The 25,683-nt window shown below is 29.7% G+C and overlaps 3 protein-coding genes across 3 annotated transcripts in view; 1 reads left to right on the top strand and 2 right to left on the bottom strand.

Annotated features, from left to right (window-relative positions):
- Positions 1 to 2,435: 2,435 nt before the first annotated feature.
- LOC113548990 (multiple inositol polyphosphate phosphatase 1-like) lies at positions 2,436 to 6,026 on the bottom strand. Its single transcript, XM_026950115.1, has 7 exons — positions 5,815 to 6,026; positions 3,893 to 4,185; positions 3,708 to 3,824; positions 3,494 to 3,617; positions 3,334 to 3,434; positions 3,151 to 3,260; positions 2,436 to 3,078 (listed from the first exon to the last, which is right to left on the bottom strand). The coding sequence occupies exons 1-7, from the start codon at positions 5,981 to 5,983 to the stop codon at positions 2,640 to 2,642; spliced, it is 1,353 nt and encodes a 450-aa protein (XP_026805916.1). The 5' UTR covers positions 5,984 to 6,026; the 3' UTR covers positions 2,436 to 2,639.
- A 2,593-nt stretch (positions 6,027 to 8,619) lies between these two features.
- LOC113550698 (elongation factor Tu) lies at positions 8,620 to 10,869 on the top strand. The gene is made up of 4 exons (XM_026952697.1): positions 8,620 to 8,999; positions 9,056 to 9,384; positions 9,860 to 10,509; positions 10,566 to 10,869. Exons 1-4 carry the CDS (start codon positions 8,867 to 8,869, stop codon positions 10,774 to 10,776), a joined length of 1,323 nt encoding a protein of 440 aa, XP_026808498.1. The 5' UTR covers positions 8,620 to 8,866; the 3' UTR covers positions 10,777 to 10,869.
- A 192-nt stretch (positions 10,870 to 11,061) lies between these two features.
- The window catches only part of LOC113550696 (chitinase-like protein PB1E7.04c), a 68,436-nt gene continuing 53,814 nt past the window's right edge, over positions 11,062 to 25,683 (bottom strand). The window contains exons 5-9 of the mRNA XM_026952696.1: positions 14,595 to 16,480; positions 12,556 to 12,684; positions 12,387 to 12,495; positions 11,512 to 11,652; positions 11,062 to 11,342 (exon numbers count right to left, since the gene is read on the bottom strand). Coding sequence (XP_026808497.1) covers positions 11,185 to 11,342; positions 11,512 to 11,652; positions 12,387 to 12,495; positions 12,556 to 12,684; positions 14,595 to 16,480 — 2,423 coding nt within the window. The 3' untranslated portion in view covers positions 11,062 to 11,184. The remainder of the gene's footprint in view (positions 11,343 to 11,511; positions 11,653 to 12,386; positions 12,496 to 12,555; positions 12,685 to 14,594; positions 16,481 to 25,683) is intronic.

Below are 25,683 nucleotides of genomic sequence, written 5' to 3'. Positions count from 1 at the left end.
ATGGCTAGCTATACGAGAAAGACTAGAAGAAGCTTTGAAATTAATTTTTGGAGATTATTTTATGGTTTGTGTATTAAAAATAGCTATACAGTAATAAAGGTAATTATTAGGTAATTAAGTGCTAATATTTCAATTTGTATTTATTAACTCGTTTTTTTTAATAATTTTCGTTTTGATGATGTCATCTGCATATTGTAAATTTAACCCTATGCCTATGTCAATATTTGTTATTATTTTATAGGTTTTTTTTTTTTTATTAATTAATCCGCGGTAACAATGGCTATTGGATGATTTTTATTCATTTGTATGGGGGAGGGTCGGTAAGTTGAAACACGTTTTTTGTATGTGTGGCAAGGATTTGTCACTAAAATCCCGGATGGTCACACTGGTCACCCATCTGGGAGCTAGCAACACCGGCCGATACGTACACTCAGAGCGTTTCCGCAGTTGAGTGTACAATTGCACCCTTAGATCATATACTATGGATAGAGCTAGTGACTAAATATTTGAAGCCTTAGATCAAATACATATGGTCTAAGGATCGCACCACACCAAGCCACTTCTATAGGTTTGTTACACATTTACATCCACTTTTTCACAGGTATTCAACCACAAAGTTTTAATGTATATAAACCCGACTCTTCTAAACTAAATCTATTTAAAAAACTTTTACTATTTATACTGGTTTGATAACTCTTATTTTATTTTTATTTTTTAATAAATAACTGAATCTACTAAAAGATAAACACTTAGTTCGTTATTTTTATCAATTTAGTCATTATTTCATAATATTTAAGAAGTTATTACCTATTTAAAATGAATTAAAACTTTAATAATTTTTAACATCAGTTTATAAAACTAATTAAAATGAAATAATAAAGGCGATATAGTTTTGCAAATGATGACGCTGAGGCTAAAATATACCGTGCATGATATTTTATATTTTTTAAGAAATGTGTTAAGTTACAATATAGTAAATCAAAAATTATTTTTTATCTGAAATTAGCATTTAACGATTTATTTTTCTGAATCACCCACCCCTTTCCCTCATTATTAAAATAGACAACTGAATTTCAATATTTTGACTGTTGTCGATCACGTCATAACAAAAATAAGTATATTATGTGACCCAAACAAAGAAAAGGTCATGGATGACTGAGCTAGGCTACTAAAATATTTAGTTATACGATATAATATAAAAACAAAAGAAAATAGGATTATAACTTTTGATGTCATTAAAAACTAGATGTATTATATGATTCTCCAAACTAATTTTATTTGTTTAAAATAATATAATAAGTATAAAAATGTTAATTATATACCTAATTAATAAACAAGAGTAATTTCATCAGTGCTCGAATTCGGAAAAAGTGCAGGAGTTCAATCCAACGATTTTAAAAGTGAGTGTGTTCCAAAGTGCATAATTACTTAACACGAACCCGTAGGGGGGCTTTACACCCCTTCACCGACCAAACTTTTTTTTTGAATACCACTTTTGAGTTACACAGATATTTGAATTCCGAATATAATATATTTTGATAGTAATACCCACGTTCTACATATTAAGTAGAAAAAAAATAATAATCAACGTACATAATTTATTCAATATACTAAATAGATAACAAAATTAATAACTATTGTTTATGATATTAAAAATGGTAAAATTCATTGTATAATTTGACATAAATTGAAATCCACATTTTAATAAAAAAAAATTTAGACATAACTTTGTGCAAACTTCCGAACGTCGTCCGAACCCCCCGTGCGAACTGGGGGTTCCAGTAAAAAAATATAACTATAGGTATGAAAAAAAAAATAAAAATAGTAGAGGGCTCCGCCTCCTGCGCACCCTTTCCCTTCAATTCAAGAACTGCATATAATATTATTCTACTTTAAACCTCTAACTAACATTAAGAACTCATAGTTCAATCTACGGGTTATTTTATTTTAGATAAATGGCATTTTTACTCGTCATATGTTTTAAGTAAAGAAATATGATAAAGATACCATATTATCAACTTCAACTTTCAAATACTAAATCAAAGTTTAGATTATTAATTGAAATTTAATTTCAATTAATAAAAGCAAATAGTAAAACTATTAAAATGTTATAAGTACTTAAAAAAAATAACTAATACAAATATGTATATAACTGATGTAAAATAACGAACTGTGAAGTAGTAATAATCTAATGATTGTGTACATTAGTACATAATACTAATTAAATAATTTCAACCTTTGGTAATGTATACGGGTTATTATTTGCTTTATTTAAAGCGTTATTTTGTGAATTTTCCAATACCTCATTGAGTAACGCTATCTTTTTTTTATTTTTATTTACAATACAATCACAAAAATGTCAAAATATAATTTTCTATTTGTATAAAAATTAATTCGTATGTTATAAATGTAAATAAAATAATTGATATACTTCAATAAAATGTAAATACAATTATTTTATTACAATTCAATTATTATATAAACAATTGGTAATTGATAAAACCTAATTAAAAATGTAATTTTCATTTGAAGTAATTTAAGCTTGATCCTTCGTATGTAATCTGATTTCAAGTACATCACTAAAAGTTAAGATGTTGTGTAAGTATAATATGCGCTGTAATTGTTTGTTGGTGAAAATTCTATGAATAATTAAAATAAAAAAATATATATAATGAATAAGTGAAAAAGAATAAATTCATTGTTCTGGAAACACTGGAAGCTGACGAGTTTTCATCAAACGTGCAGGATGGGCTAGAAATAATTGGATCAAACATATTTTCGATCAACTTCCATGGACATAATGTACATCCATATTTTTCCACAGTCATTGGAATTTCGTTGATAAAGAATGTTACTTTTTTCACACCATGGCATTCGTAAAGAACGGCCATCAGATTTGATGTAAAAGGACTCAAATATGATGTTTTCCATTTTCTATCGCGCATATCCTCGAAGTTTGAGCTTAGCAGAGGTGAAGTGTCTCTGGCAAACCCTAATCTAACAATTGCACTAAACACGTTCGATGAATGACCAAAATAAAACACTCCTTTTGGCCCGAGTTGTGTTTGAGATTTATATCTATGAAAATAAGAAGAAATCGAGTAACTGATAAATAAATAAAAATGTATATTTTAATTGTATGGTACGCACTTGAAATTATTCATAAGATCTTTTACAATCGGACAACCAAGTCTTTCGTTGTATGAGTCACCATATCCATTTAAGTAATAATAATTTAAATCTTCAACATACTCAAGAACCTATAAAAGCACACAATAATTTATCATTAAACAACAAATATGGATTGATTACAAATATCATTGATTTATTTACTTCTAAATCTTTTTGAGAAAATACAGCACACCAAGCTGGATGAGAATTTAAGTTTACTGATCTTTCAAATCGACATGAATCATACATAGCTTTTATTGTATCTATACATAATACAAATTAAATTTTTTAAATCAAATAAAATATATTTTCTGAGATTTACTATATGTCAGATTACGATCCAGTCCCAAAATCTTCGATACTCTGACAATTACTTCTTGCATGTGTATACTGTATCGAAATTTTTTGAATTCTTCGTTATCATGTTCATTTTCAAATTTAGATATCTAGAAATGAAGTATGATGAATCACTAATTTACTTATATTATATAGAATATAAAAATATTTGTTTTGTTTGTATAATAAATAAAAGTTACGTTTAATTTTATATCATCGCTATTTATTAATGGTATATCAGTAACATTCACATTAAAGGCAGATTTTAAAAAATAAAATGCACTATCCTTTGATCTTTCTTTAGGCGATGATAACACCTGAAAATAAATATATAACATTTTTAAATTATATTTATGATATTAAATGTTAAATGATAAAATTTTACACGGTATATTTTGGGATTATATGGTTGGTTGAATATATCTTTATATAAACTTTGAAGTCTTGATCCCAAAGACAATAAATCGTTAACACCTTGACTATTGAGTTTGTCTTCATCTTTTTCAGTCAAATTAAAAATCCATGTTTTAATAGCCTCGAAGTCTTCTTTGCATAAATTTGAATTATTCGTTAGGTTATTTTTATACTCGTTTAAATTCGATATTTTATCAATAGTATCGCTTCCAGGATTTCGCGTACCATGTCTGCATAACAGCCACAATTGCAATGTCTTACAATCTATTCAAAAATTATAATTATTATTTATTTATGAAATTACTAGTCATGATTAATACAATTAATTACATTGATTGTATTAAATACAAGAAACAACATTATTTATAGATAGAGTTCAGATTTGAAGGCAAAAGCCTTATTTTAATAATAATAATAAAAAAATAATTTTTATATAAAAATGTGTGTCGTTTAATATTTAAAACGATGGATGTATTTTCTTTGCCTTTTTTAATTATAAATGCATTTTTGATTTATAAATGCCTTTTATTATTAATTTTTAATTTATTTGATAGTTTTATACACGACATTCGTCTTAACGGTACAAATCGATAAAATCTTCTGAAAATGATGCATTGCCGTTTGTCAATTATTTTTAATAGGTTTTGTTTTCGGCGATATTTATCACTAAATACTTAATACAGTATTTGGTATTGCCAGTTAATTTAATGTTTATAATACGTTAATAATGCGTAAGTACTAGATTCCAAATTGTTCGTCAGTCCTCATTACTGAAGACAATCTACCTAAGTACATAAAATAATATATCAATATATTAGTAATGGTCGTTATCATTCAGAGGGTTCAAATAGCTGCACTACCTTAAAAATATTATGATATTTTGATAAATCTGTATTATAAATTGCAATTAATATTTTATAATACAGCAAAAAATTTTTAAGTTTTTGTTTGTTATATTTTTCATATTGTAGATATTAATATTACTAAATATGTCTATACCACGCCTGTGTTAGATGAAAACGACATCCAACCCTTTTTGACAGAGGCCATATTTCATTAACAGCTGAGTGTATAGCCAGTTCAAAGTCAATAGTTATATATTTAGGTGAACATTTTAAATTAATTTCTTTACATTTATCAATAATTGCGTTAAGCATATAGAAGTATGTTTTATACTTTTTATCGGGAAGTAGACAAAAAATTAACGGTATATAATGTCCATTTTGAAAACCATAAATGGTAAACATTTGCGTAAAAAATCGCGCACAATATTGAAAAATTCCATTCATATAAATTGTGTCCACTGTACTTAAAAATGTTAAACTAGTCTTACAAGAAAAAATAATAACATTTTCGTGTGATCGTTCAATGATCGATTTCAATTCGATAACGACATTCTTATGTGTTATCTGCTATCGATTTTATATATTATCATTTATAAACGATATTTCTTTTGGCTTTATTTTCTTAACTCAATTACCGTAATTTTATTACTATAGGTTTTATAACGTTCCCTAAAATATAACATTTGACTGAACAATTGCCAACTTAATTTTAAATTGGTCTAAACTACTCTGGGCGAAACGGGTCCCGCCCGTTAGATTAAATATGTGTATGACGTATGTTTAGGTCCTTATGGAACGTTTCATTAGAGATATATGGAAGATCGTTAAATATATGTGATAAAAGACTTTAAGTTGAACAATTTGAAACACCCTACTACCTTAGAATTCAATTATGTGGATTGTGTAATCACATAAACATAAATATATTTAAAATTTGTTTTATAAATCACAACTCACAATAATTTTGAAGATATTTAGGTAAAATATTTCATAAAAATTCATACAATATAAAATTTTACTTTTTTATTTGACAATAAGTGCACCTTACTTGATTGAGTATAGTTTTGTTTGGATGATACATAACTATATGCAGTTTTTGAAGCAAAGAATTGAAATGGATGATCGTCATGGTGAAAGCATTTCTCTAATTCACATTTAATACAATTAAATATTATTAGTAGCGGTATAATTACGATAAATTTCATTTTATAATACATTTTATTTATAAATTACTATAAGAGTAAAATAGAAATTGTAAGATATTTGTTATAATGTACAATGTAATTTATTATTACCTTACTATAACAATTAAGACTTTTATTTCAATATGATTAAAATTGCATACTATTACATAACTTTCCATCAAGGCTTTAAAATTTTAGAGTGGTAAAATAATATAATTCAAACTCTACTATCTCCATTGTTTTAAATTACATAACTTTTGTAAGACACTATACATGCGTACTCAATTGTTGAATTAAATGTCAATTAATCTATTTTTATTTACTTTGGTATAAGCTAATAAGTAGCTAAATAGATAATAATGTATTAATGTTTTATGTAAATAATATTTCACTATAATTTGATACGATAAATTGGTAAAAAAAAATAATAATAATAATAATAATAGAACATCGTGTCAACGTGACAGTACGTGTTATTATTTATTTATGAATTACTTACCCATTATAAGAATGAAAAATTAAAATATCATCTGTCATCTCTCGCTGGTTTTCTATGATATTTAAATTTTTAAGTAAGTTATAAATGTTTTAATATTTTACATTCTCATAACTCATTAAAAATAATTAAGATATTATAAAACAACGAGAGATCAAATAATGTAAGTTCATACTTTTAAGTTTAATTATAGGTAAATTTATACATTTAATTAGCTAACAACACAAAATTGGTTCTACTGAAAGAAAATTTGCTTGTTGTACATTTGTAATAAGACAGATCAACACGCGTGGGTTCAAACAATATTCATATACATTATATACCATACACAAACACATATTTATGTACATAGTATGTCAGTTATGATTATCTATGTAGTACCTATATAGTGAATAATTTATTTATTTATTAAATACTTTACAGTTTATTCCAAACGGTATTTACAAAGTTATATACCTACTGCAGCTGTAAATTTGTAAACAGTGTTGGGCAGTATCTTTGATACAAGTATATCTAACGTATTTTAGATAAAATTGTATCTTGTATCTTGTATTTCGATATAATTATATGAAGTATCGAGTATCGAGTATCGAGTATTGCGATTCATTGAAAAAATTATTTGTTTATGAATATTTTTATTCGTCTATCTACCAACCGCGACTGCTTGACTATGTTGTAAGCACCAGTAGAGCATATGTTTTTCCTGGCAGGATTATATTTATAATCTTATCAGGTATTACTTTTGAAAAAATAGTATTTTTAAAAGAAAATAAGAAGTTATATTAATATATTATAGTAAATAAATAAATTATTAGTTTTTAAGACGTTATATTATATTGTACAATATAAATTAAATTAAACCTCGACTAATACATATTATTATACATTTATACAAAATATTTATACATGTTGTATAATTTAACATTTATACCATAATATTGACTATTATAATAATCAGTATTTACGGTTTTATATTTAATATATATACCTATCTACAACCTACTTAATTGTGTAAAGATAAAATTTTAAAAAATTCCCGTGCGTCACAGGCTATGGCTAATTTTTTCATACGTATCGAGTATCGTAATATTTAAAATATAAGTATCGATTATCGAGTATCTAGATAAGTACTCAAAATGTAAGTATTGAGTATCTAATATTTCGATACTCCAAATCCAAGTATCTAGTATCTAGTATCGCGATACTGATTTTTGAGTATCTTGCCCATCCCTGATTGTAAATTGGTACAATAATACAAAAAAAAAAAATTATTATACATAAAATATATGGTACTGAGTTGATGAGGAGAAAAAAACAAAACAATAAGTGAAATGTATCTATAAAATTAATAAAAAATAAAGTCCTCAATGGTGATCCTCGTGATCGCCATGCGGTTGAATGGATAATTTAATAGATATAATAATATTATAATAAAATATACTATAATATCATAAGAAATAGAAATACCATGTGCGGTATGACCTGCAATGCCGAGAATTGCAATTTTTAATGCGGATAAATAGCAGTGAAATTTCCTAATTTTTTTTTTTTTTAACACATCTTTATAGACAAACATCTTTTGAGGGTTGTTATTAGTAAATGTAGACTTTTTTTCGTCTATTTGTCATTTGCACAGTGCATACTATGTGTACTACCATGACAATAAATAAATAAATTTATTTTGAACCCACGGCTATCTATAGCCGTCACAGGACCTAATGTTTATCAGTGTTATTACTTTATAAGTTTATATATTATGTATAGCACGGTTTTAAATCTACAACCCTAGTTTATGGCAAGGCGAATCGCGATGTACATCCAGAGTTTTTGACGGGGTGTACAAAAAGATTTGACCGGCCGGTGTCCGTGACTCCGTGAGGGCATTGGGGGTCTGGCGTTCGTGGCTGGTAAATGACATTTTCGATGTCTGCCAGTGGTCGCGACTAGGTGGTAAGTGGCGTACGAAGTTGTGCGCCGCGGAGTCATGATAATGACCGAGTAGTCAGTTGAGGCGAACAACCAGATAGCGCCCTGCGCCCGTGCGCAGAGTCTTATATAGACCACGGTCTTAGATAACAGTATCAATATATCGACTGTAATCACGGCTGTAGACGATAACGGTGACCGTATATTCTTCGATCCGCCAATGATAAAACATTTTTTACCTAATAATAATTTATAATAATATTTTAATATATTATTTTAATAGGTTGTAAATATTAAGTAGATAGAATTACATTCACTTTTATTAGTAATAACTAACCTTTTTCTACAGTCATTATAATAGTATCCATAATATAGTGCATCGCGTACTAAGATATTTTAGTCTGTGTCGTACAATAGTAATAGTATTTTCGATGATAACCGAAATAAATTACTTTGTACATTTGTAAGAACACTTAATAAGTTTTGAGGACGAAATGACCATAAAATCACTTTGCTCGTTAAATACTACATGGTGCAGGAAAATATTTTTTTATAATAGAATATACAGGACTAACCAAACAACGATCAAATTATACTGTACGAATCCTAAACCAACGTGCAACATTGGTAAGTCTAAAAATATTTTAAAACATTGTTATACTTAATTAGTGTGGTATAAATAGGTACAATTGGGCATGTTGATCACGGGAAAACTACACTGACAGCAGCCATCACCAAGGTCCTTGAAAAGGATGGTCTATCACAATTTGTAGCTTATGATGAAATCGATAAGGCTCCTGAAGAGAAAGCTAGAGGTATAACTATAAATATAGCACATGTCGGTTATGAAACTGCAAAGCGTAAATACGCCCATGTTGACTGCCCCGGCCATGCTGATTTTGTCAAGAACATGATCGTTGGAGCGTCTCAAATAGACTGTGCTATTTTGGTTGTGGCTGCTACAGATGGTTCAATGCCTCAAACTCGAGAACATTTACTATTGATTAAACAAGTAAATGCTTATCTTATTTATTTAAAGTTGGATAATACGTTAATATACAAACTATCATTACATTGCTTATTATTTGTAATTATTGGTGATAATCATATAGTTAAAGTTATATTAATTGTTTTTAAATCATTTTTTTTTTTTTGTGTTGGGTCCACACACGGTAAAATAGTTAACAAAAACAAAAGCTCAACTTTTTTATTCCAGATTATTTTGGAAAACACAAGTACTTAATTGTTTTAATTTTGTTGTCTCCGTATGGCTTTATAATTAGGTATTTTAAACTTTTGTTTTCCTTTATTTTATTATTTTATTTCTTATAATTTTGTAACCACTATATGAGTTTTAACAAAGCCTATTGGGCATAGCCCCTATTAATCAATTAATATACAATAAATTATTTAACTCAAAAAATATACAAGTTCTACTTACATCATTAAAGTTATTATTTACTTTAATTATATTTGAATTGTTCTAGGTTGGAGTACAGCATGTGGTAGTATTCATTAATAAATGTGACATAACAGAAAATGATGTTATTGAACTCGTTGAACTTGAGATACGAGAACTATTAACAGATTTTGGTTTTAAAGGACATGAAGTTCCATGCATTTTTGGCTCAGCACTTCTTGCATTAAATGGTGACACATCCAAATTAGGAGAACAGTCTGTACGAAAGTTAATGGATGTTATTGACAATGAAATACCAACTCCAAAACGTGACTTTACTTCTCCTTTTCTATTGCCTATAGACAATTGTTTACTAGTACCTGGTCGAGGAGCTGTTGTTATAGGCACATTAAAGAGAGGTACTGTTTGCAAAAATGATAAAGTCGAGTTATTAGGGTTTGATGAAAAGAAAATAACGAGTGTTAGTGATATCCATGTGTTTAAGAATTCAGTAGCAAGTGCCAAAGCTGGAGAAAATGTTGGTTTATTATTAAGGGGCCTAAAACCAAAATTTGTGCGTAAGGGTATGATATTGTGCCCTGTTAATACTTTGACACTGAACAATCATTTTAAAGCAACAATTTATTTTCTTTTACGCTCAGAGGGTGGACGGTCAAAACCAATCACGTCCAATTATCAACAACAACTATTCAGCCATACATGGAACATTTTTTGCAGGTACTTTACTTGTTCATATACCTTGTATATTTGTATTTATTTATATTTTTCCTTAGAATTGATCTGGATTCATCAGTATCCATGGTAATGCCTGGAGAACATTCTGAGGTTAAAATTACTTTATTGAATAAAATGATCATGGATATTGGACAATCATTTACTGTACGAGAAAATGGAAGAACAGTAGCTACTGGTATTATTAGTGAAATTTTATCAAATGTAAATGTATCTAAAAATAATTTAAATAAGGTGAATGCAATAGGTTAATAAAAGTGATACAAAATGTAGCTTCTATTTATATGTGTAATTATTAATGTTTACCTATAACATATATTATATACATATACAATTATCAAATTATGTTTAGATGTTGTAATATATAATATAATGTAAACCATAGTCCTTTCAACATCAATCACAATGGCACAATATTTCAAATGAAACTATAAATAAATTAAAATCATACTAAAAACATTATTTTATACAATAATCAAACTATTTTTTTATTAAATAATTATTAAATTTGTATTTTACAAAGATGGTAAAAACTTTATTGTCAATTAATATAACAAATTATCTATAAATCATTTTTTAAAGTTAGGTATAAATAAAGATACAATATATAATTTTAGATTTTTCATACAATAAAAATATTATATGCTAGTTTAATAGTATTTAGACTACATGTCGTATACAAAGTGTAACAGTTCCGTTTACTAGCCTCTTCATCAAATTCCAAGCTTCAGTACGTGACATCCCAGTTACATCTATATCATTCACTGAAACTAACTCATCTCCAGCTAATATTTGTCCGCATTGCTCTGCACATCCACCTGGATAAATAGTTAATTATCCAATGTTAAAATATTAATGCAATTTTAAACTCATCCGTATTTGAACATAATATTTGCTTATTAGATTACTCTCAATCTTGTTTATTTAATATTTTGTTGTTGCAATAAATATTATTATTAGAATGGAAAATAAAGTTAAGTTACTGACCTGTGAAAATTTTTTTCACTGTTAATGGTTGATCACCAGTTGGTGAATTCTTTCCACCTTCCAAACTAAAGCCTAAACCAGAACCGTCTTTTGATAATTCTATTTTAGTTAAAGGTCCAAACACTCTATTTGCAATAACATCTGAAAATTAAAAAAATACATTAAGGATGTAGATTGTAGGTAATAAATAACATTAATTTTTGTCTTAGAATTACTACTAGGTGTTTAGGCAGATAATTATTATTTGTATTGTTATAGAAACTGTTTTGATTATTTAATGCCAATGAAAACTGTAATTATTAACTATGTTAATTAATTGGTATTAAAGTATGCATCAGTTTGAAATTTAATTGTTTTTACCGATTATGCCAGCACTATATAAATATAATAATACCAATTCATTAAACAATACGGTAGGTAAACAATAGTTCTAGAGTGTATAGTTTCGTACTAATTGTTGTATCAATATCAGTCACTCATATCGTATATATATAATTTATTGGTGAATAACCTATTTATTGGTACAATGATTACGAATTAGCAAAATTGGAAAGCGCTAGGTGCTTTCTATACTTGTTTACTAGCAATACGCAATCGACGTGTTACATTTATTTTTACCTACTATGTTTGACTTAATAAAGAAATTATTTGAAGGGGCACAACTCTTTTCACCCATAAACGACCTTCTTATCGATCAAATATTATAAAGTAGTTTCCTCTTCTCATCTAACCATAATTGCATTATGAGAAGATAGAGAATATAGAGAATCCAATTGTTTTAATTTAAAAGATAAAAATCTGGTAAGTTCACATTAGTAAATTTTTCCTACACGATGTCTAAGACATTTTATACAACTGAGACTTCCGTTTATTACCATTTTTTGTCGAAGTCATAAGGTCAGATGATTGAAGTGGACCAACAGATTCAGTGGTCGTGTCTGACTTGCATCTAGATATTACCAATACTACTTCAGACCTAGGTGCCTAAAAATAAAAATAAAATCAATTAATGTTTATAGATGTATTATTGGTATATAATTTTACTTTAAGTATTGCCAATGATTCTCGATGCGTTATTCCTTTCATACTTTTACCATTTATTGATAATATGCGGTCGCCCTTTCGGATACGGCCGTCTTTATCTGCCGGACTTCCAGTCAGTACTTTATACACCTATAAAAACAAATTCATTGGTATTATATAACTTGTGAGTACAATCATATTTTGAACTATAAGTAGTTAAAAATTATTAATATTTGCCACGTAAGTATAATTGTGGGGAAATTTTTAAAAATTAAAAATAAAAGGTTTTGTATTTCAATCATGTAAAAATATAAAAATAAAAATTGTATACAAAATAATTAAGACCCCCTCCCCCCCAAAAAAAACCTGGTCGCATACTTGGTTGTTATTAATGCCTACAAGGAACCTGTGATCAGTGGCTTACCCAGGGGGGGGGGGTTAGAGGATATATTTCCACATTGACATTTTTATGCTGACTTTCAGAAAACAAATTATTAAATATTAGAGTTGTTATTAAGTCATTACTTTTAATTATTAGTAATAAGTTATAGATTATAAATTATAGATCTATAAGCCATAAAGCTCCTATTTGTATCTTTGGATCACTATAATAAATTAATTTAAATGTATTATTATTTATAACTAAAAACCGGATTTAATTGGTATAACAACTTTTTTTGCAGTTAAGATAAATCAAATCTGATCAAATATTTAGTCTTTATAGATATACCTACTTATGTTCTCTCATTCTCTGCCTATTTAATTTAATAATGCAATTTTTACAATTCTCCGCGTTTTTTATGTTTTTAAAATTTGGTGTGTTTTAATGAACAAAATACTTAACTACACTAAATTTATTATTACATAAACCGATTAGTTAACAATGGTAATTAATTTAATATAAAAAATCTAAATACATATGTAACTTATTTCGTTTATTTTAGGGAAAAAAGCTTTCTTAAAAGTACCATCGTGAATAAATAAATACAGAAAAGAAATGCCGGGTACCTATACAGTTACTTCTCGAACCTATTATTACAAGGTGGGGAACATGGTTAAAAACTGCACTTTTCTATGCAAATTTTTTTAATTGTGATTAAAAGTTTAAAAGATGATGTTAATTCTTATAGTAACCAATGAGGAATAGCTTGTTAGAAATAATACAGTAAAATGTGGTTTATAGCATTCATAAAATCATAAAATTATACTTATCTGAGTTGAATCGAATACTGAGCTACTTAAAAGTATGAATATGTTTAGGAAAATTGAAGATATTTTAATAAATACTCCTGGTCCAAATGGGAAAAAAAATAAAGATAAATTTATGTATACAATTGAAAAAAAAAATAATATAAAACTATTAAATCTTTCTATGAAGTTATGTCAAGTAAAGCAAATGTTTATTTAATTATAACGTCTAAATCATTGAATTTTGTTTAACATACATCATTAACTACCTAGTGTAGAAGTAAAACTTATTTTTTCTTTATACATTTCTACACACATATTTTAAGTGATAAGAGATTTAATTTTAAAGAACACAATTTGGAAATATATTTAATTACCTATCAATTTTAATTCAATAAAGTAATACATTCATCTATTTTTTTTTAATTCATCTAACTATAATTAAGAATTTTAAGTTTTTTTTCTACGATTTCTATTTTTACAGTGCAATTAACTATGCAATTTTTATGTATTTTTGGTATAATTATATAATTTTTGTGGGTTTTTAATGCAATTAAATCCGATCTTTTCTCATAACATTTCACCCCCCCCCCATCTAAAATTCCTGGGCACGCCGCTGCCCTTGATTAATAAGATTAATGATGTGCATTATTCTATTCTTATAGTCCATAGTGTCTATACCCTTCAGAGTTATCCCCGAATAATGTGTCGTCTGTTTTTATTGATTAACACGCTTCGCCATTGTCGTAAACAATTATATGTTTAGGTATTCTATATTATATATAATACGCATTCACTGATGCGAAAATAAATACAATGATGGTGATGGCAACAAAAATAATAAAAATGTAAGCTATAGGTTTCGTACAGACCGTTATTTCTTTCGTTTCATAATCGGCACCACCGGCCAACGTGATGCCCACACTACTAGTGGCTATGTCCCGGTGCAGAATGACGACGGTCACTTCGACCGAGTGCGTCGTGGCGGCCGCGGCGATACCATAACAACCACTGTTATTTTCTTCTAGCGTTTGATTGGCGTCGTCGATGAGCTGTTGGAGTTCCTGTTGTGAAATCAGACTGGTGGATGACGCCAGTGAGCTGATGCTGCCAAACGGTTCGGCGTTTACTGCGTATTGCATGGACGAATCGTCACTCGTCGTAGACTCCACTGACGACATCCGGTTGTGCGTGTACCTATTGACGATCGCGGTTCCGGTGGCAAACACCGGCCCGGACTTGGCTGATTTCAACGCTGGCCCGTCTGAATATTGTTGTTGTTGGTGATAATGCTGGTGATAGTGTTGGTGGTTTGGTAAGTATTCGGTCTTGCATGCATAGTTATTGGCTGGAGATGACGGCAACACTGACTGAGGTTCCGGTTTTCCACTGCTGATCCTGGCCGAACAAAGAACGTTTTTCCGGTTGATAGCTTCCACACTTTCGGCTTTCAGCACTCGTTTTCCGGTGTCGTACGCAGACGAGCTACTGTGATTGGGGACAGCCGCGTTATTGGACGGCGGCGGTGGTGGTGACGACGATGGCAGTGGTGGCGGCTGCTGTGATTGAGGCGGTGGTGATGAAGCGGGCGAATACTGTTGAAGCGACGTGCTCGACCGACTGGAGCTGAGCGCTGAGTCTTCGTCGCTGTCCGCTTTAAACGAACCCTTATTGGACGACTTGACGGACGACAGTGACCGTTCGTCGTGTATGTGTCTGAGTTCTTCTCGGCTTGAGTTCAACGACGATGATGTAGACGACGAAGACGAAGACGACGACGGTGAACTGGACGCAGATGACGGACGTCGCTGTTCAGTCGCGGACGCTGGCGTGAGCGCAGGGACGACCATAAATGACTGCCGTAACACTGGGTTAGTACGTCTGGTCACCGTGCCCGTTGTCGGTTCGTTGACATACGTCTTGGTGGGCGGACACAACACAGCGGCGTCGGTGTCGTCGTCATCGTTTTCCGACGGTGGGATTTTGATCACCAGCGGTAAATCGGGAATCGCGGCTAGATGCAGCTGCGACTCGTCGACGTTGCCGCCGGTAAGTGTACCGTTCCCGCTACCGCCGCCGAAACCGCTTCCGGACCCCGGCACCACTTTCTCCGGTATCACCAGTCCCCTGAGCTTGGACATGCTCCGCCGGCGTTGTTCGATCAGAGCGTTTAGTGACGACCGTCCCATTTCCGCGTACGCGTTCATCGTGTTAAAGTATTTGCTGTACGGTTGCTCGACGAGGCTTTGCGACCGCCGATGGTCTGCAGCCTGCAGCTGTACCGGTGCGTCGCACAACGGCCGTGCTGTGGCTGAATACTGTTGTTGTTTTTGTTGTTGTTGTGATGGCGGTGGTGGTGGCGGTAGTTTGCGCGGTAGAGTGCTGTACGCCACAGCCTTTGGAGACGCTGCCGGGGACGAGTCCACGGAGGCCGTCGAGTAAGCTGACGATGACGAATCTTTTTTCTCGCCACCAGCCGCCGTGGTCCGCGAGAACATAGCTATTTTGTCGCGCACGCTCCGGTTGCACACCTCGTCCGTCCTACCCGAAGTGGTTCTTTTTGATGTTGTTGTCGTAACAAAGTTTCTCGAACCGTCCGAATCCGTTTCCGAGTCCGTCCTACTGGACGGTTCCGTGACCACCGACTGCGACGACTTCATTGTCGCCGATCCGCCTACGTCGTCGCCGCCGCTGTATAAACAATCTGGTTTGCAGCTCAACGTCAGGTTCTCCGGTCGTTCCAAAGTCGCGTCACACTCTGTAAACATACAAAAGGAAAGATGTGTTTATTCAAGCCTGTTATTGTTTTTGACGATTACGATTTTTAAGCCTTTTATAATTCTAGCTTGAATTGTAATTTGAAATTAATGAATCATAAATAAGATTTAATCTTTTTATAGGTATACTTGCTTTATCTATAATATAATATCTGAGTATTTGACATTGGTTGGGCATTGACTAGTTAAAAAAGACCGTACATATCATACGATTTATGCTATGATTCTTGACATTGACTTTAAACTGAACTAACTGATAATTTACATTAACTTTTCAACCTTTGGTATTATTTAATAATTGTTAGTTTTTATTAATACAAATATAACTAGCGTTTACATCAAACATTATATTTATTTGTTCGTATGATAATACATAACTCTTTCTGCTTACATGATAGTATACCCATAGTAGTATAGTCTTAAATTGCTTAAAACTGGATATACATCTCGAACAATAATGTGTATAGATTATTCGTACTTATTGATGTTTACAATTTAAAATGGTCTTAAAGTTGAATAGAAAAATTGCGTTTAAAAATAGTATATTTTGATAAAAGAAACTAATATTAAATTATGATTTTTTTTTTTTTTGTATAAATCTGTCAAATTTATTTTCCATTGCCCACGATGTGCGACAATGACTCTTTCATTTACTATAGTTAAATAATAATATAGTTTAGTGTTTTTACTTTTTACCTGCATATAGATGCGTAGCGAGTGTATATGTACTATTGTACTATGTAGATAAGTACTATGCACAATATACAAAGGTACGATGAAAATCTCGCGCACAACATATGTTACAATATGTGATGGGTACCTACTTCACTAGCAGACCCCCGCCCCCTCCGTGCACGTGTACTTGAACGCCCACTTTCAGCACAGCTTTATGTTTAATAATTTAATATACCTATATACTTAAATTCTGGGAATAAGAAAATCGACACAAATGTCTCAAGTCGTTTGTACGAATGTTTGTCATCAAAACAAGAAAAAATAATACATCTACCGGATGTAATATGTATGTAGTATGTACTATATATAGAAGACCTGAACAGTGTTTCGTTAATTATCCGAACATTCCGGACAACTTCAACAAAACATTATTAAACGACGTCAAATTGCAAACGATAAATGTCAGAATACTGTTTTAGTTCTTTTTCACAGTTTTGCAGAAGTGGAAAAAAAATTTTTGTATTTCAAACCTATAGTATATAGTTAAGCTTATATAAAGTGTATAACGACTAAAGTTACTTACAATTTATGGAAAATTTGAGTAAATTTAATATATTTTGTATACTAGTCATTAACATATTTTTAATTCGCTGTAGTGTGAATATTCCACTACAAAAGCAGGGCTGGTTCATATAGTAAATTAGTATAGATGAAAATAAACCCTTTAAATAATAACGATAAATAAAATTTAAAAAATACGCACAAAGAAATAATATATATAAACAGACAAGCAGTATACTATATAGTATACACCATAATTTATTTTTTAGCTATTTTATTCAATAGCTTATTCAATAGCATGATAATGTGTTTTTGTCGTAATTCGTGTATAATATGCAATAATTGATCAACATAGTATAAAATAATATAAATATATTTTAATTATATAAAAGTAAAAATATATTGTTTTTTTTTCGCGCATAATAATTAATAATGATAAAAAAATGAGACTGACCACCGGAATGTGAGCTGTAGACAAATATTTTTTTATGTTATACTCGTCAAATTTCAAATTTGAAATTATTATGGAATTAATAATAATATATAATAAATAGATAGTCATTACCCGCATAGGACTATAAAAATGAGTGCTTATACATTGATGTGTGATGATTATTTGGCCATTTAGCGTATACTTACGATCATATCATAAATATATGAATATTTTAATAATTATTATACGTCATAGTCCATAGATCACGTACCTACCACTCATGCATTTTTAAAGATATTCTATAAGTTATAAGCATAATACTTTATTCCATATATTTACTAAGAATGAGTAATATTGAGATGCAGTGGCGTAGCCATGGGGGGAAGTGGGTCATCTCCCCCCTATTTTAAAATTCTGGCTACGCTAATGTTGTGATGAAATATATATACTGACATCGCTCAACGATTGCAGATCTGCAGTTTTCAATGTTTTCATAAATCAAAAAAATACGATAGGATTGTTAAATATTATATTCATAGTCACTAACCAACAGTCAGCTGTTTGTAAAATGTAAATACGTCATATGAATACCATTAAAATCTATACACATTAATACATTATAATGAGCTACGTAAGGAAATTTCGCGAAGCGGTTAATTCTCACGCGATTTGCGTTTTTCTATAAAGTCGTCCATAAATGGTTATAGTATATTTACTTGATTAGTTAGCGAAGTCCTAACAAGGCATGTGTGTATAATAAGAATGTTTTTAATGGATTAATGTATTATTTTTTTATAGTAATATTAGAGTATTAAAAAAACAAAAAATGAATGGGTTTTTCAATTATTTGTGGTAATGTATTTTAAAAACTGTTGGATGCAATTGTGACATTGTGTGAAGTTTAGTGACACTATTTTTAAATCAATAATATTACACTGGCATTAGGCAATAATAATTTAATAATTTCATATTTTTTACATAATATTTCCTCTTTTATGTTAAATAAACAATAAATATTTCTAAATCGTCCATAGATACATGAGTGTATCTATATGCATTTGTTGAACTTCAAATATTTACGCTTTGGCATCAAAACGTTGTCGAAATTGCAATGTATATCACATAATATGACGTTTTAAGTTTTTATAGCATATCAGTGTAAAAAATTAAACATTGAACCAGCATATATTATAGAATTAATAATACTCATTAAATTGTAGCTTGTACCTATTCATTAAATCAGATACATATAATATAATAATAAGCGCCTCAGGTAGAGATTCGCCGTCTTGGGTTTATCGTTCTCAACGAGATCACCTTGCAGCAATTATTCCACCCATGGCATGGCATATGTATGGATAAATTATAAAATATAATGCGTATTAATATATCCATCATCTTTATCAAGAATACCTATACACTATTATTATTATTATCATCCTATTATCGTAATAAAGTATGTTATTTTTAAAACAAATTTTCCGCAGACCTAACCGGAAACATAAGATACAACGCAGGTTGTAGGTACTTACTACTTATCTATTATTGTTTTTCACACAGTGTATCTTATATATTATAATTTATTCATCGCGTATAAGTTATGTAGTATAAGGCGATTGGAATGGACGAAGAGGACACGTTTCATTGTCACCACGGTAAATAATGGCCAACAATTACGCCCACGTCGCGATTTAAAGTCAAAAGAAAAAAAAACGAAATAATATGTATTATATTATTATTCTCAAGTAATAATAACACTGCACGGTAAGCGGCGATATAGCGACCTTCACAATTACTTTTATATCTCTCTCTCTGTATGTATAAAAATATATATATATTATAGATAATATGTGCGCGGAGTGAAGAAAAAAACGTCACTTATGTCTATTGTGAAGATGTGTGCGGCAATTGTATATATAAATCGCAGCGGTACATCTCGTGGCGGTTGCCGCCGATGGACCGAGGTATCCGTAATTATTTTCTGACTAAACGTGAACCAGATTCTTACAAACCTGATTTATAACGTATATTTTTTTAATTTAAAAATGCTAGCGGTCAGGAGAAAGAAACAAGAAATGAGAAGAAAAAAATGATAAGGAATAAAAGTAGTACTTGTGTGTACAGTAAAGTCAGTAGGTATATATAGGTATATTACTGGTAAGTTGTAGGTAGGTAGGTGTATATTATGTAGTATTATAGGTGGTAGGTAGACGAGAATAATATAGAGGTTAAATAGGTTAGGTTAATATAATGATTTTGCGCGAGTACCTACCTCTATATTATTCACTATTACCTATCACGACTACACACGTATTGCGTCCCGAACTAAAAAAGATTGATAAGTGGGTATACGTCCAGCGTCCAGCTTTATCTAAACAACTACATAAATTGCATTCGGTTTTAAAATTTTTAAGTGAAGTTGATTCAATATTTGTGGATGGAACTTTTAAAAGTTACCAAAAATTATTAACACAATTTTTTACAATCTATGTATGCCTTGAAAAATAATAATTATAATTACATACCAATGATATTTTTTTTTCATTACCTAGTAAAAATATAGAAACTTATACTAAAGCATGAACACATCTCAAATCTGAATTTATAAAAAATAATATCAATTTTCAACTTAAAATAATATTTCCCGATTTCAAAAAAGTAATTCACTCATCAATTTCGTCGAAACCAATTAAGTGGTTTTTGAGTCTGTAAATCACAATTATACACACATTTCCTTTTATATACAAAATAATTTGTAATATGAAGATAGATATTCCTACTTCATTGATAATTTGAGATAGAAAATTCATTATCCTAATTAATTTTAAGATAATTGCAGATTACTGACTTTTATAAGATTTACAATTTTTACTGAGATGATAAGGGCTTTAATTGTTAAAATGATCGCAATATGTACGTTAAAATAATTTTTGGTCATATAAATTTGCTGTGTAATTCACGTTTTGTAATCGTCACGTCTAGCTGTCTAGGTCGTAGCTTAGTCGTCATATCTACCCACGTACTCCTACATGATGATATTTTAATATACAATACCTGTAGTGTTGTTATTTTTCGACACAGACCAGTGATTACACTAGTCGTTTGTTTTGCATTAGTCATTATTATCATTATTATGTACCAGGTGAACATCATCCCATAATAATACATCATAAGATCGCGGGTATACCTAATATTTAATAAATAATATAAACACAATCATTTCTGATGTTGCAGTCTTTTGCAGACGGTCTTCATTACAACTATTATTTATTATAAGTCAGAAAACTTGCAATGCGATAATCATAAATGCTAAGTGAAAATGATTTAGAAAACTGCCATGTTATTAATAAACACTTTTCACTATCGTGATGATAAAAATGTATATTATGTCTTCTTCTTTCTTTGCATCTTTTTATACATTTTATTTTTAATTGAAATTCAATACTTTCCTCTTATAACTTAATTCTTTTTATTCCTTGTGGCTATCCTTCACTGTGTATATCATGACTAGTTCCATATATTTCACCCTAAGTCCTCCTCTTCCAATATATCCTTTTATGCTTTTATATCTACCTTCTATAACTCTTTTCGTTTTATTTCGACCATCTTCTATTATTTTATATCCCTGATAGTTAAATTGTTGTACTTGCTTTATGTATGCATTATCTATTTTTATGTTGAGCTGAATAGGATTTGTTTTGCTACACGCATATTACTTCGGCCTTTATTTCATTAAATCTCATTTAATATTCATCCCATATTATTTTATTTATATCAAGTAGGATATGTTTAAAATATATATTATTCTGTATAACATATTAAGAAAAAACACGGTATGATATGACGATGTTGTATCTGTATACAAATGTCCAGGCTTATTGATCTGATATATAATTAAAATTAATCAAGTATCAAATGTGTGTTCATTATGGTTATTTATAAATACATAAACAGGAACCTACTCAATAACATTATATTTTTATGTCCTGAAGCCGATCAAAATAAAACAAAGTTCAATGCTTAAAACGTAGTATACCTAATAAACGATTGTATTGTTCATTAATCAGAACGATTATTTTTCTCAATATGGGTACATATTATTGTTATCTCATCTGCTGCAGGGTATTATTTATAACTATATTTTTTTTTAATTTTTAAAAATAAAAAATAAATTGGAATAAAAATCATTGTTTTTAAAAATGTTTTCTCGGAGAAATAGTCATTTGACTGCTTAAAGGCTTCATGAAATATATTGAAATATTTAAAAAAAAAAAAACTTTAATAAAAAGCCACAATCACCACTGGACTTGTTATCCGAATACAATACATACTTTATAGTTGTCGCCGCGTGGACTTGCGTTTTTACGGCAATAATTTATAAGTACCTAACGAATAATAATATTTTCGGGCAGAATATTACAGATTTTATAAGCGCGTCTCGCATGTGATATAAATCAAATGAAAATAGTTGTAAACTTTTTGGTGAGAGAGAGAGAGAGAGAGAGAGGATCTCAACATAAAATTATAATAAACCTACGTTTCAATATATAATAATGGCGTACATCGCCACGACGGAGAACTCGTGCAAAACGATTATTCACTATATTATATATGATAGCATAATAGGTATATAATATTGTTATTAGAATATGTAGGTAGGTCGTATATGGTATATGTACTGTGTGCGCTATCATATACACTAGACTACTTAAAACTTAATACTACTATTTCGATGCCGTATTATGTTGTTAATGATAATGGAATTACTGTACATACAAGAGAACGATAGGTAATCATAATAAATAATAGCATAATATTTTATATTATTATATAGCTACGTCGTCACCGATCTTTGGGCACCACGAAAGTAGAAGGGTATTTATTATACAGCTTAGGTAATACGTATTTTGCACAATAACGACGCATTTTTCCACCATAGTCAGGTATGAAAATATAATATGTTCGTTCATATGTATATTGTTTGGAAAGGTGTCGGGTACGAGTGCAATTTCTGTTAAATTATGTATAAAGTATATATACTGTACCGTTCACCAAATATGGTTACAGTTTGCTGATTGCAAATAATATTATTACTATTATTATTGCCACCGACATTTGAATTAATTATCATCGACCTATTACAGATAGTGACTAGCCGACAGAGTTATACAATGTTGCCAACTGAATCGGATGTCATGTAATTTAATTAAAAAATTAACTTAAAAAACGGGGAACTCGTTAAACTATATACCCATACTTAGTTGTAGGTTTTAAATGTACTTCATGGCCTCGCGGGTCATCATTTAGTATGTATAAATACTTAACGGATGTTATATAAAATATTTTTAATTCAATATGATACAAAATTATTTACCCAAAAACTAACGAAGAAGACAACTGAAAACAAGGATTTATTTCCGTTAATATTTTATGTTTTCTTATTATAAATATTTTCTTAATTTGGTAGATGGAAAGAGGAACTATATTTTGCCCAAATATATAACACACTAACACAGATACAATTATTATAAGTCAATACCAAACGCACTATAAAATTATGTGTAATTGGAACTAATAGTACCTATCTAAAATTGTTAGAGAAAAAGGATATGTTCTTCAAATATCCAATTTTAACAACATTTCAACTTAAAACGCTTATTAAAAAAAATGTAATTTTTGTTGTTTTTAAATTCTTTTAAGAACACATATTCGATAAGAAATTTCGTTTTTAATCATACACCACATTCTAGAATATATTCCTCGCTCTACTCAGAAAATAAAATTAAACGCGTTAGGTAGAGATATTATGTGTACTTAAATATATATTTCCATATCGATTATTAGTGTAGGTACTAAACAACAGTACGACTGGAAAACATTTGGAAAATTATAGTCATAATATCTGATTTCTGAAATACAACGATTTCTTACAAAAGCCCGAATTATTTTTCATTTTTTTTTTTTTAATATAGTTAGTATAGTTACTATATAGCTAGTGAAACGTACTAAAAACCTAACGCGCATATAATAGAGTTTGTTTATATGGAAAACAATACCTAATATCGACAGACTGAACAATGATCACTGAAACAATATAATATTGTTTATACATGATCGTACAATAGGTACTAATACCTTTATTTTTGTACATTATACATGCCGTATATCGTTGCAATTTATTATATGAAAACGACATATTATATCACCGCCAGGAACAGCGCAGCCCTTAAAATAGAGGTGGTATGGCGAAGATTATTATTGTATAACATTTTTTTATACTTGGAAATATTGTTATAACTGGTGTAATTATGACAAAGTCATTCTTGACAAGTATAACAAACGTATAAAATTGACCAGAAGAGACTAGAGAGAAGAGGATAGAAGAACAGAAGTTATATAATAATATAGTATATTAGTATATTACACTAGGTACCTGCATTATTATTGCGTTTAGGTACAATTACATTTATAATATAATAATTAATATGTACATATTCACTGTAACATATATAATAAACAGAATTCAATTTGATATCAAAACTTGAAAAGTATACACCGAATGTTCCCGATTATCATAAACGCTCGATACTTTATTTTTGTTTCTATCATGAAAATCAGGATTTAACGACATTCACTTAAAAAAAAAAAAAATGATATTCTGTTGTAAGTTATTTAAAAATGCAACAATAAAACTTGTTTTAATATTTTTTTCAAGCTTTTTAAAGGCATCAGATATACCTACTCATATTTTTTTTATCAAAATAGTTTCATAACTTTTTTATACAATATGAGTGTATTTACAATATTTAAATCTATAAAAGATTAACTTTTTTTAGAAGTCGCATGCATTCTTTGTCTCCCTCACTATCATCGCCAAGGTAGAAGCCCACGCTCAAAACTCTTCCGTATCACACATGTGATCAATGTATCTACGCACATTATAATACTAAATTTAAATATTAATAATATGTAATATATGAAAAAACCGAGGAAAACACATTTATAAAAGAGGATACTTATTTAAAATAACTGGAAAAATTATACCTAACAATATGGCGAAGATCTTGACTGCAATAACATTTTTGCTTATAACTACATATACCATCTCGGTATTTTCTAGGAAATGAATCACGCGAATTTATAATAATATCATATTATATTTTTTTTTCTTGACTATACGGTCGGGCGCGTCCGTTCCGCTGATCTGCCGTTGAATTGTCGCGCTCGGCCGACGACACGCCGTGGCCGGTAATTTGAACCACCGCGATGTATTTGCAGCACGTCTGGTACACGATAATAATATTACTATTTGCGCGCCCAAAGAGTGAAACTGATTTTGCGGGTGGTCAAATCTCTTCAGTTATAGTACGGCATAAATAGAAAATTTAATATTATACTTAAGTACAGATAATAGGTATTATTATTGCGCAGACTATACATTATACGCGACAAAAATTATTTTTGTACTTTAATTTTGTGAAATATAATTTTGAGTAATTATTACTATGAAGTTTA

This window comes from Rhopalosiphum maidis, chromosome 4 (genome assembly GCF_003676215.2).
Source record: "Rhopalosiphum maidis isolate BTI-1 chromosome 4, ASM367621v3, whole genome shotgun sequence".
Classification (NCBI taxonomy): Eukaryota; Metazoa; Arthropoda; class Insecta; order Hemiptera; family Aphididae; genus Rhopalosiphum; species Rhopalosiphum maidis.
The sequence above is the reverse complement of the archived record's forward strand: the minus strand, read 5'-3'. Positions and strand labels throughout refer to the sequence as shown.